Source organism: Mizuhopecten yessoensis, unplaced genomic scaffold, assembly GCF_002113885.1.
Source record: "Mizuhopecten yessoensis strain PY_sf001 unplaced genomic scaffold, ASM211388v2 scaffold7269, whole genome shotgun sequence".
In the NCBI taxonomy this organism is placed as follows: domain Eukaryota; kingdom Metazoa; phylum Mollusca; class Bivalvia; order Pectinida; family Pectinidae; genus Mizuhopecten; species Mizuhopecten yessoensis.
In genome coordinates this window covers 297,466-310,445 of record NW_018406963.1, presented here as the reverse complement: position 1 = coordinate 310,445, position 12,980 = coordinate 297,466, and the positions used below count along the sequence as shown (strand labels likewise).

Below are 12,980 nucleotides of genomic sequence, written 5' to 3'. Positions count from 1 at the left end.
AAGTTTGAAATAGGTTTTTAAAAAATAGCGGCCATGGCAGCCAAATTGTATTTCTGATCGACCCGAAAAATAACAACACTTTGTCAGGACCATGAGCTGATCATTCCTAGACCAATTTTCAGTGAGATCGGCCTATTAGAACTTGTTTTTTTAAGTTTGAAATAGGTTTTTAAAAAATAGCGGCCATGGCAGCGAAATTGTATTTCTGATCGACCCGAAAAATAACAAAACTTTGTCAGGACCATGATTCGATCATTCCTACAAAGTTTCAGTTCAATCGGCCAAGTAGAACTTTACTTTAAGTTTGAAATAGTTTTTTCAAAATGGCGGCCATGGTGGCCATATTGGATTTCTGATTGACCTGAAAAATAACAACACTTTGTCAGGACCATGATTTGATCATTCCTACCAACTTTCAGTTCAATCTGCCCAGCAAAACTTGACTTTAAGTTTGAAATAGTTTTTCAAAATGGCAGCCGTGGCGGCCATATTGGATTTCTGAACGACCCGGAAAATAACAACACTTTGTCAGGACCATGAGTCGATCATTCCTACCAACTTTCAGTTCAATCGGCCCAGCAGAACTTGACTTTAAGTTTGAAATGTAAAATGTTAACGGACGACGGACGAAGGACGACGACGGACGAAAACGGATAGCAATAGGTCACTTGAGCTAAAGCTCAGGTGACCTAAAAACACCTCCAATGACTTGTTCTTAACAATAGTCGGTAGTCTGTTGTCTATGCGTGCTACAAGAAAAAGGTGAAGTCCTTGACATATATGCAAAATTACATAAGCCCACAATGTTCCTCTTAAGCCAAACATATTTGTTGGTCTGGTTTCATGATATATATATATTGCATGCTCGTAAGAGGCGACTAACTTTTCTCTTCTTTCTAAACAGCTTTCCTCTTCCTAATGACTCCCTTGACAATGCCGCACTTTCGGCCTTTAGTTGAGCGGTCGACCCTGTGAGGAAGGCTTTGGGTTTTGTCAAGGAGACAAACACGAACATATCGCAGCCTCCCAAAACACACGCATACACTACACGCATGCATCTTGCACACAGGGGAGGCCCATAGCTGTTGATAGGACGTTAAACAATACTAAACCAAACCAAACCAAATCAAATCATGATATATATCCGGTAGATTGCTGGCACGGAGTGCTACAAAGTCAAGGAAAAGAAATACCCTTGTCAAAGTCAAGGTCAAAACTGTCAAATCTTTTAAAACAGTGATATGGCTCATTCTTAACAACCGAAAGAACTTGATATTACCCTGCGACTTACTGGCATATTGAACAATACAACGTTCTACACAAAGAAATGACCTTGACGGAAATTTAAACTCAAGCGGTCAATTACTTATATACACTTAAACTAAACTGTATATTATGAATTATGTCTGTATGTAATAATAACAGGCATACTGGCAATGACAAAAGTAGCTAAGAAAAGAAATGACCTTGGTCTAGGTCACAGGGTTGAAGTGTGTTAAAACACTGGTGAAGTAAAATACACAGAGTTATGATATATGGCTAGCAGCTTGCATGCATTAAATACTAAAGAGTTTGACATAAATGACATGAAGCATAATGCTGTGGTTGACCCCACCTTGACCTCTCAAATTTAAATACAAAAAGTCGCAGATATCAACATCAATCAACTTTTATTCTGTTTGTTTATATAAATATTACTAAATTATATAAAAGTCATATCATGTTCGTACTTTCCGGCACATTGTTCAAAACAAACTATTTTTCTTTATAGTGTTCAGTCAAATAAAGGCTCAACTGTGGCAGTCTGTCTGACGAAGCAGCACAGGAGATGTTTACGGACCCAGTCCCTCTTGTTGTGGGCCTTGGAAGAACTCTTCTTCTTTCCACCGACTGAGGTGTTGGTGCTGCCACCTATTGGACATTTAAAAGGAATGAGTCACATTATATTACCACCATAATAAGATATTTTATAAAAGAAGAGAGAACAAAAATGACAGATTGATCTGATGAAAAATGTTTTTTTTTATATATAAATTTTGATTCGGTACAGTAACATTAGACTAGGAATGTTGAAGCAACTTAATCGCATAACAATACAACCAGAGAGAATGCCGAAAAAGCAGTTAAAAGTTCGCCATATGTATATTCATAATTATAAATGAAAGCCGTAGTGGACCTCCTTGCATAACACCTGGTTGAGTGAAGGGGTATCTAACAAAATAACAGATAAATGTCACAGGCGAATGTTTTTTGAAAATGAATTGTGATAGTGTATTTTGATACTAAATATGTCATATTGGTATACATGAACTAAGCGTAGTAATACGTTTAATAAGGAAAGCATGCATAACTTTCACAAAATTTAAAATGTAATCAACATTGTCAATTTGCCTACACATTGTATATATTACGCATGTTTTAAAGTTATGTGCAGCAGTAATAACTCATAAATATGTATTCTGTTAAAGTAATCTTTCCTCTGGAGAACTACTTAAGGTTGAGATTATGTTACAGACAAAGATATGCAATTATATATAAAAAATAAATAAATAAAATAGTGATAGTAAAACTAGTATACACTTTATTATACCCCCTCAACGAAACTAGGGGTTATAATGAAATCAGCTTGTCTGTCCGTCTGTCTGTCCGTAGAAAAAGTTTGTCAACGAAAGTTTCCAGACATGATAATTACCACCTGAAGTTGTGCATCCAGGTATTATTTTTTTCATTCTGACTCTGTTTTTACGGAGTAACGACCCTTTGTTGAAAAATGCTTGTCCAGACAACTCCTCTAAAACTATGGCGCCAATTTCAGCGAAAGTTTACAATTATGGTAACTGACCCCGATATTGTGCATCCCATTAGTATGTTTTAATTCCGACCCTTTAAAAAGGAGTTATGGCCCTTTGTTGAAGAAAACAACTTTGTCTGTCTCATAAACTACTGGGCCGATTTCAATGAAAGTTTACAGATAAGGTAAATACCCCCTGATTTCATGCATCAGGGTAGTATTTTTTTCATTTCGACCCGTTTTAAGGAGTTATGGCCCTTCGTTAAAAATCTTTGTCTTGACAATCTCCCTTAACTACTAGGACGATTTCAGCAAAACTGGTCCATCTGGGCTAACAAGATTTGGTATGCAAGTATGTTTTGGCATGGGGAGGGAGTACAGGAAGTATGTCAGTTACCTATATACTTAAATAATTACTAGTGGGAGACTATGGATTGTTTTGCAATTCTCTGCCTTAGTTAGTCTTTAGCTTACAGTTCTGGTTTATATAGGATGGGGGGGGGTATTACATGTAGTTAGCCTTTGGCTTACAGTTCTAGTTATTATTTTATTTTTTTGCCTGTTGACCATTCATTAAACAAAATATGAAGGAATATTATTCATATCGTTAACTCTAAACAAATATAGCAATGAAAGATATCCTTGTCCGACTCCCGATACCAAAAAAAATATTTAAGCACATTTCATTTTTATCAAGACCCAATGACCTCTGATCATAAAGAAACACAAATTAAAGGAAAAGTGGAAACAAAGCTATGTTTTTCTATTTTTGAATCGAGTGTTTTATGACAAATTTATCGGTTGTTATTTTTTCTTAAATTCCTGATGTTGAAAGATATCATAGATAGCCAACTTTTAAGCAAGTATAAAAAATAGACTCGTTTTAGAACTATGTAAATTAACTTGTCAAAAATAGAAATTTTCTCATTAGTAATGAAATTTTACATATTTTCTCCTTAAATCTTCAATAAACAGAACAATTCTTTCTTGAAATAGTGTAATATTCGGTAACAAAATAACAGTTGGAATATGTTGCATACGATTATGATATAATTTCATAGTAATTGTGTCATTTAAATGCTCTATGAGGAATTGTATTATCGCACCTTTAACACCCACAAATGTGTAAGTCAATGAGGTCCCATTTATCATAAAATGAATTCTGAAACTAACTGTTCCTGATTTAAGTTACCTGTACCCATACCTTTTTGGATTTACCTTGTTTTGAAATTCCAAGTGGAGGCTAATGTTAAATCTTCATAGGCGTTGCCCCTACCTTTTCCGACTGAGCGAACGCCATTTTTGTATGTCATTGGATGACTAATCAACAGACCGTACTGATCCGGACCAAAAACGAAATATATATTTCTTGTTTAGAAGATTTCAGGACCGCGTCTTTTTGTTGATTAGTCACTCACCGATACCAAACGGTATCGGAGAATTCCACGTTTTCATATAGCAGTGCGCTCTGGGCCACACATCAGACATTGATATGTCGAAATGTCTAAGTCTGGTGTTAAGGCAAGAAGAAACTCCGGTTACGGGAAAAAGGTGCCGTCCGGAACCTGATTTGCCTCAAAATACTTTTACTTTACCTTTCCAGTGTTCTACTTTTTGTTCCTTTCGGAAAACGTCTAGTGGTTTGACCATTGACCTAAATGAAGCGGAAAGGCTTGAGAATTTTTCTGATTCATTTTGATTGTTTTTTAACAAATATATGATCTACTGAAAGACCAAATCTGAACGAAGTTTTCCGAGTGAATTTTATTCTCACCAGCTGTAGCAGCATTTATTCCCATGGCCTCTTTCTTGTCTCTCTAAAATGTAAGGTTACATAAATTATATCAAGCTAGTATCTACTTTCCAAGGTGTATTGATATTCTGTATTGCTTCATACAGTAAGCAGAATTGTTTTATAATTGATTTTAAAGTAATGATTATATCAACCATTGACAACATCACCCACAGTTACTTGTGTCTCGTGTAATTGAACAACTCTTTCTGTGAAATTACATCTAGTGGTTATATTGTTTGATGTTTATTCAGAAATCATATACATGTCAGTTTTGAGTTTCTGTTAGAATGGTGAGACTTTGATCAATAATCTAATGAAAATGTTCATAGACAGAAGTCAGACAGTAACCTTACCTTGATAATTAGGACTCCGTATCGGAGATACGGGTGCCCTATAGTAATCACTCTGTCTGTCTGTCTCTGTCTGTCTGTCCGTCCACAAATTTTGTTCCTGGCTGATAACTTTGGTATCTATGGACCGATGTACATGAAACTTAGTCAAGATGTTCAGTTCACAAAAATACACATTGAGGTAAAAAGTCAAGGTCAAAGGTCAAGGTCATTGGGTCAAAGGTCAAGGTTAAATTTTGTATCTTTTCACTGGTGAACATTTCGCTATGACACTTTGAAGCAATTTTGCTCAGAATTAAAAAAAGAGTCAATTGACCAAAGGTCCAGGTCACGGGGTCCAAAGGGTCAAGGTCAAGGTTTGTATTTTTCACTGATGAACATTTTGTTATGACATTATGAAGCAATGTTGGTCTGAATTCAAGAATAAGTCAACTGACCAAAGAGCAGGGTCACTGGGTTAATGGTCAAGGTCATTTGGGTCCAAAGGTCAAAGACAAAGTTGATCTCTGACTTTGACCCTGGCTCTTGATGGAGGAGGTTTATAAGGTGAAATAAAACAAATCAAAGCTAACAAATGGGTGTTGCACTGGTATTTACATTTCTGTTAGCCCAGCAAATATGGGGGGGGAAGGAAACTAGACTCACATCATAGTACATGTAAAATGTATATTTTGCTTCCTTGCGATTCTTATTGAAGTCCAAATGTCAAACTTCAAGCTCAGCTATATGGGCAGATCGCGTCTTGATGATTATGGGGGATATATTGCCACAAGACGGGGCCCTTACTGACCTGTCAGTGTTCTAGTTCTGTTCAACAATCGTCCCAGTACATTCTTCTTGTGAGAGCCCTTGCTCACCTGCGCATCCGTTGTAGTCACGTGCCCTATCTTGTGTTCTGTCGGTTTGTAGTCTTTAAGAATTAAGACCGAAAATAAATACAAGTCGAACATTTTACATTTGATTAAAAGGCGATACTTTGTTAATAATGATTTAAACGCTTTAAACGATTTCTAAATAATATTGATAATAAATGAAATACAGTTTTTTGACAACGTCTTTTAAGAATATGACATTCCTTCGTTCTGAATAAAATACTTAAGTACTTAAAGCTAAAGAGGTAAATAGTGCATGCATAAGATAGGAATATTTAGAGGTAAATAGTGCATGCATAAGATAGGAATATTTAGAGTTAAATACCTTTGGGGTTAGAGGTGAAAATATGAGGCTGGTTATCGTTTCATCCAACACCTGGCTTGATTCGTTCGTCTTTAATCTCAAGAGGCTTACTTCCTGTTGTGCTAGATGTTACTGCCGGTGTTGCAGTAACCAAGGTTTTGTTGAGTCCAAGCATAACCTCCATTGTATTGTCAGTTGGTGAACTTTGACCTTTGCGTATTGCAGTGATTGACCGTCCAATTGTCAGTCCTACTATGTCATCTACTTCCTTATCCAATTGTCCAGCCAATCCCTCCATCTTATTATCAGCTGGTGAACTTCGACCTTCGCGGATGGCGATGATTGACCGTCCAATGGTCAGCCCTACAATATCATCTACCCCCTGGTCAAGACCTTCGTCCGTTTCCCTTTCTTCGGTTTTTACTTTATCGACAGCTTTCTCTATTACATTTTTCACCAAAAGCTGTGCAATCTGTCGCAGTTGTTCATCTTCCATTGTAAATTCTGAAACATGTGTGCGTGCCATTAAAAATATTTCAAGTGTATTAGTGATACATTAACCTCTAAAAAGATACATAGGTTTATCTGAACGTAGGGATAATTGAAATATTTATCAATCTATTAAAGAAAGAAATCCCTGTAGTCCATACGTCCCACGAGTTACATAAAGGCCTCCTCACACATAGGCGAATCCATTAAACGCAGCCTGGCGAATTGGGTAAATTTATCAATTCCGGCGAATTTTGACGGGAACTGTTTGAAACTGTGTTACATAATTTGAAATATAACGAAAGGTAAACGTAGGGGAACTATTTGTTGAGAGTGATTTACGAAGTGTGACGAACGGTTACTGTTATTCGCCAGAATGCGTTGGGTCGCGCAAACAATCTTTGTTCTTTCCGTTAGCAATTAGGAACGCAAACATGCGAACCGAAGCGCAACTTTGCGCACGCTTCCGAAGCCGTCCGAAGCTTTCCGAAAGTGTATTTCCGCATCCGGACGCTATACAAGACTGGCGAAAACCAGGTGGGGTTATTTGCCTTCTTACTTTCTCCGAATCGACACCACGTCGTATTGCTGTTTGATTTAGAACTTTTTTGAAGTTTTGTAAGTGCAAAAGTATGCCAAGGGGAAGACGAAAAACATCTAGAGCGAGAGCGAGAAAGGCTGCTGCTGTAGAGCCAGAGGTTTATATGTTTTGAGGGGTAGGTTTTATTCTTTTGTGGTCTTTATTTGTCATGGTTATATGTTAGAATTGTAGTGTAGGGGCACCTATTTTTGTCACGTTATAAAACTCCTGTTTTTCCACAACCTACTATGTCATGTTTAAGGAAAAGGATTTACATTAAATGTTTGTCACTGTCTTGGTGTATGCACAGTAAACTTGTTCCCGACTATTTGTTGACAGTTATTGATATTTGTTTTGTACATTTCTATGTTCCATGCCAGTCTGAGGTTCCTTATAATCATAATATAAGGAACCAGAGCTGGCAGGCTTTCTGATGGCTATGTGTTTGCCATCAATGTTAGCAACACAATTAGGAGTTCCACTTCTTGAGGAAACCATCAGCCAGTTGTTTCCGTTCTTCAGGTGTGGAGGGGGCTGTCATAACCTCATCAACATATTCCTCACATATAGCATGACAGACTTATCTGACCACTACAGAGAGGGTATTCTCAGCGACCCGCCAGGAGTACTGCATGTCTGAGTACTTGGCACCAGAAACCAGGTGGCGTAGAGTTGAAGCTAACTTGAGGCCTTGATCCAAGGGCTCCCTGTACCATGTGTGTTGTTTCCAGAGGCGATGACGGACTCTCTCGAATATTTCATCATACATTTCAATTGGCATGCAGAGGAATTTCTTGAAAGTTCTAGGATCTTCTCTTCTGAGTTCAACCATGAGCTAATCATAGATGCCAAATTCCTCTTCTCCACCTAAATCGGCCTCTGATGAACTGGTTGATGTTAAATTGTTGCTGGAAGACTTCTTGGAGGGTCATAGCAGCCACATACTGCAGCCTCAGACGTTGTATTTCTTCCATTTTGACGAAGGAATAACTAATAATCTTGATATTTAGCCTCCTCCTTTTATATATGAAATTCAAGAGCTACACAAAACTGTTGCGATACTCAAGAAATTCAGATGCGTTATGATTCGCGTAGATTCGTATGCCATAGTTACCCTTCGTAATGATTCGTATACAAGCGTATGCCGTTCGTTTTTGAACGTCAACCAATCGTTACAATTCGCTTTCATTCGTTATGAAATTTCGGATTCAATTAGCTACGATACGTAATTATTCGCTACATTTCGTACAATTTCGCAAAGTTTCGTCATGGGATCGTCCTCGATCGCTTGATATGCAAATTAGCTGAGAACAGTTTAATGAATACGGGCCTGTTTGTATCAGTTAAGAAAAAGGGCCTGTCAAAGATCCGAGATAATGAGATGAAGTTTATATATTTTTTTTTATTTAATGACAACCCAATGTGGGACACCCATCCACTCCTAATAAATCAAACTAAACCTGAAATTTTCCAGGCTGACGAATTATTTTACAATATTATCACAATATGCTTAAAGACTCCGGAGACAAGCAAACCGTTTTTGTCAAACCTGATGGTGTGATTCAAGGAGTTCATCTCGCTCCTGTGGTATTATGTAGAAATATGGTGGGGCTATTAAGTCAAATTATGTTGTGAACGATTTTAATCATTTCTAACGTGCGAAAAAAACAATGGAAAGTGAAGTCAAATTTCATTAGTTCCACCTTATACAAGCATGATTGATGAGTGAAATAATAACTCCACTTTAGACAGGTATGATCGCCGAGTTAAACAGTAGCTCCGATTTAAAAAGGTATCATTGATGAAATAAGCAGTAACTCCACTTTAGACAGGTATGATTGATGAGTTAAGCAGTGACTCAGCTTTAGACAGGTATGATTGATGAGTTAAACAGTAACTCCACTTTAGACAGGTATGATCAATGAGTTAAACAGTAACTCCGCTTTAGACAGGTATGGCCAATGAGTTCAGCAGAAATTACGCTTAAGACAGATATGATTGATGAGTTAAACAGTGACTCCGTTTAGACATGTATGATTAATGGTTCAAACAGCCGCTTTAGACAGGTATGATTGATGAGTTCAACAGTAACTCCGCTTTAGACAGATATGACTGACGAGTGAAACAGTACATGCAACTCCGCTTTAAACAAGTCCGATTAATGAGTACTCATATGTATGCTTTGCTTTGAATCAAAACAACTATATTCATGTAGAAAAATGAAAACACTGAAATCGTACGTACCTTAAAGAATGTTCTGTACCTGATTCAAGAATACTGTGTGAATAAGAGTAAAGATCTTCTTCGCATGTCTAGTTAAGCTGTAGCTTCCTTCGTCGCTAGCAACAGTGACAATGACGACAGGAAATCTCGCGTGACGATCGCCTATTGTGACGTCATAGAAAGAAGTATTAATAGCGCGCGAACAACAGTTTCTTACGCGGAAACTTGTAACAGTGTATTTTGCTGGAAAACGTGAAGCAGTTGATGCAGTATTTTTGGGAAAGAAGGTTTCCAACTTCATACTGGCCTACTGTAGGCTATACATGCCGATGCGTGCGCGAAGGAGGGGGTATATCCCTTCCGACCGGAAATGGGATGCGCGTAGCGCCGGAGGAGGGGAGGGTATGGGAGGGACTATAGCTGGGAAAAGGTATTCTACCAGGCTCTAGAAGCAAACTTTCGTGTTCTGTGAACTCATTTTAGTCTGATTATCAACAGGTTTTAAAAACCCGACTTTTTATATGAATATTAATCAACTTTGTACTTCACTTAGTATTTTTTTATGTACATAAACCTTCGAGATTTATATTGAAATAGCATAACAACACTATTTTATCAGACTGAAATTTTCAAGAAGATTTTTTTCATTTCTTTCCTTTTTATGATTGATACGGACGGTCCATATCAATCATTAAAAAAGAAATTATTAAAAGGTCCGCTTATAAAAACATATGATTAAGAAAAATATTCTTGGAATTTTTAGTGTATGCTTGAGCAGTTCTGAGAAGCTAGAAAAAATAAACTACAGATTCAAAAATTTTCTTTTCAGGATTTTGACTCTAGCTATGAGGCTTTATTACAAAAATCAAATCTGGCTATGTTGCATATAGAAAGATTGCGAAAAGTAACAATAAAAACTTTTAAAATTATTCATGGAAATTGAAAGACCTTATTCATGCTCATGATGATAACTAATCTTTCAGATACGGAAATATTCTGTAGGTACCATCTGTTAGAACAGAAAGGTATGGCCGAAAGAGCTTCTCAAACCTATAGCTATGAGCAAAACTTTGGCGAGATCTACCTGAAGATGCCCGAAACGCAGTGAATCTCGGCAATTTCATACCTTGAATACATAAGAATATATTCCAATGCTGGCTAGTACCATCATCGGGTGGATGGTCCTCCTTCGTTAGACGTTTCGGCGTTTATCCACGACACGACATCCTCCAGAGGTGCGCCGACTTGGTGGATCAGGGCCTGTATGCAAGAAACCGTTTTCATGCTCAAGCATGGATTCAGGCTTAAACACAGTTTCTAGTTACTCACTTTAAATTAAAATCATGAGACACGTTTAAAATTCAAGTGGTAATGATGACATTGGTATTTGGCACGAAGTCTATCCAAATTTCGTCAAATTATGAACAAAATGTGATTACTTACTAATTTATTACTCGAACAAGAAACTGGTCTTGAGCATAGAGCATGAGTTTGAGCATGAGATCGGTTTCATGAATATGGGCCCAGACCCAGCCATGGACTGGTCGGCTCTCGCTGCTGCTGGTTGGAATTGCAGCTTGCTGCTATGTTGTTGCCTCCACAAAACGTGTATGGGCGGCTGTAGGTGTTCAGCTTGTAATATAAATTTACTAACAAAATGAAGCCCGGTGATCATGTGTGTGTTATGGGTATATTTTTGGAAGAAATTTATTATTTTAGTGCTATATACATGCATGTATGTGCTCTAGCAGATGGGGGGGGGGGGCTTAAAAGATTGACGCAACCGCTCGCCACCCATGCTATAGTGTATGTATGTGCTTTTATTTATATTGATATGTATATATCTTATGTGTGTCATGTAAACTAGCAATGTGCATTTTATTGTACAAATTAACTAAACAGCCGAACTGAACGTTGCTTCATGTAACAAATCGGCCAAAAATGTTTGTGGCACTTGTGTTTTTATTGTAACAAGTGTGTTTCCAGAAGGATCTTATAATGTCTTAAGTATCTTAATTATATAACATATCAAATATTGGAGATAATGAGAGTGTCTGGTGTCGGGGAGACGGTGAGGAAATCTCTATATAGAAGGTGGACTCTCTGTCCTAAACTGATCAAAAATTAAAAAAATACATATATATTTAATACAAATTTAAACATGCCATAAATTATAGCATATATTCTGGAAACACACATGTTTATGTTTTGATTTCGCTTATAAAAGTTTAATATTTCACACATGTATTTTACATCTGTGCTAAATAATTGTCGTATTTATGCACACTTGTTATGTTTCTTTAAAATGTGACAGCGATTTTCTTACTTTCATGTTTTCTTTATAGTCGGTTGTAAAAGCCTTTAACATGCTTGTGTTATCATTTAAACTATGTTCCGACTTACAAATAATTTGTACTTGACTTGACTTTATCTTTCGTACGACCAAATATTTTTTACATCCCAAAATTGCCACGAACAAACTTTCGTTTCGTAAAAAATGAACCACTTTTTAACAGGAGATATATCAATATTTCCTATTATATTTAGCTACAGGAAAAATATATTAATTTTGCCGATAATAAAACCATAAACAAGATTGTATTCTGTGTTCAGTACAGTATCCTTTTTTCATCAACAGCTAGCTATAGAGTATAAGCTTGCATTTATAGTTGCGTCAGGTTTACTTTGATACTTCAACATATTCGTACGAACAGCTATTTCCCATGCTTTTAGACTTTAGAAATCTGAAGTACACCATACACCTGTACATTTTACCAGATTTATTTGTTTACTTTGAGATAATTATCAAAAATATAGAATGTACAATTGTAGACAGATAAACACTACTCCACCATTTGCTTAATACTATTTTTATTTTTATTCATAAAGAAACCATTCACTTAACTTGTAATGCAAAATTTAAAAAAAACTACATTATCAATATGAAAAGTGTTTCAATTCGGTTCCCTCGCGTTATTTCTGGACTGTAGTAATCCCCATCGGTATTTAGTATTCCCCGGATCAAATCACGTGCTCTTTAAAATGGCGACCTCCAGTAACTTTTTGTAAACAATAACAAACCTATCCGCTACAATGCGTTTTACTCAAACTCCATGTATACTTTTACTTTACTGTTGGATTTTAAATATCTGCAGCGTTACAGCTGTATCGCAAACTGATGGTGGCATGCTGTATCCCAGAGAATCTGAGACCAGAGAGGTAAAAGACCTGAGTGGAATTTGGAACTTTCGACCTGACACTTCTCAAAATAGACAGCAAAGTTTCACGGAGCGATGGTATTCGGCCTCACTGTCTGATGTGAGTATTCAGTGCTACACGGCAACCAGTTAGATAACATTGTCAATCAGCGAATTCTGCTTAATATCACTTCCCATTTGTCTGAATAAAGGAACATGATTCACAATATCTGTTAATGTCATGTTACCCTTAATGTCATGCTTTTCCACTCAGATTAGTACCGTTAAGCTTAGGAAAAAATGACATATTTAATGAGATGTGAAGGCAGATTTTCAGTGGCCAGAATGCACTTTTTCATGCCCCGGACCCCCCCCCCCC

General features: G+C 37.0%; 1 protein-coding gene across 3 annotated transcripts in view; it reads left to right on the top strand.

The window, feature by feature from the left end:
* The first annotated feature begins 12,439 nt into the window (after positions 1 to 12,439).
* LOC110453327 (beta-glucuronidase-like) overlaps positions 12,440 to 12,980 on the top strand; it is a 16,156-nt gene continuing 15,615 nt past the window's right edge. For 2 of the 3 annotated variants that reach the window (XM_021502235.1, XM_021502237.1), the window contains exon 1: positions 12,440 to 12,722. In XM_021502235.1, the coding sequence (XP_021357910.1) occupies positions 12,498 to 12,722 (225 nt within the window). In that variant the 5' untranslated portion in view covers positions 12,440 to 12,497. The remainder of the gene's footprint in view (positions 12,723 to 12,980) is intronic. The other variant, XM_021502236.1, reaches the window with a different exon arrangement.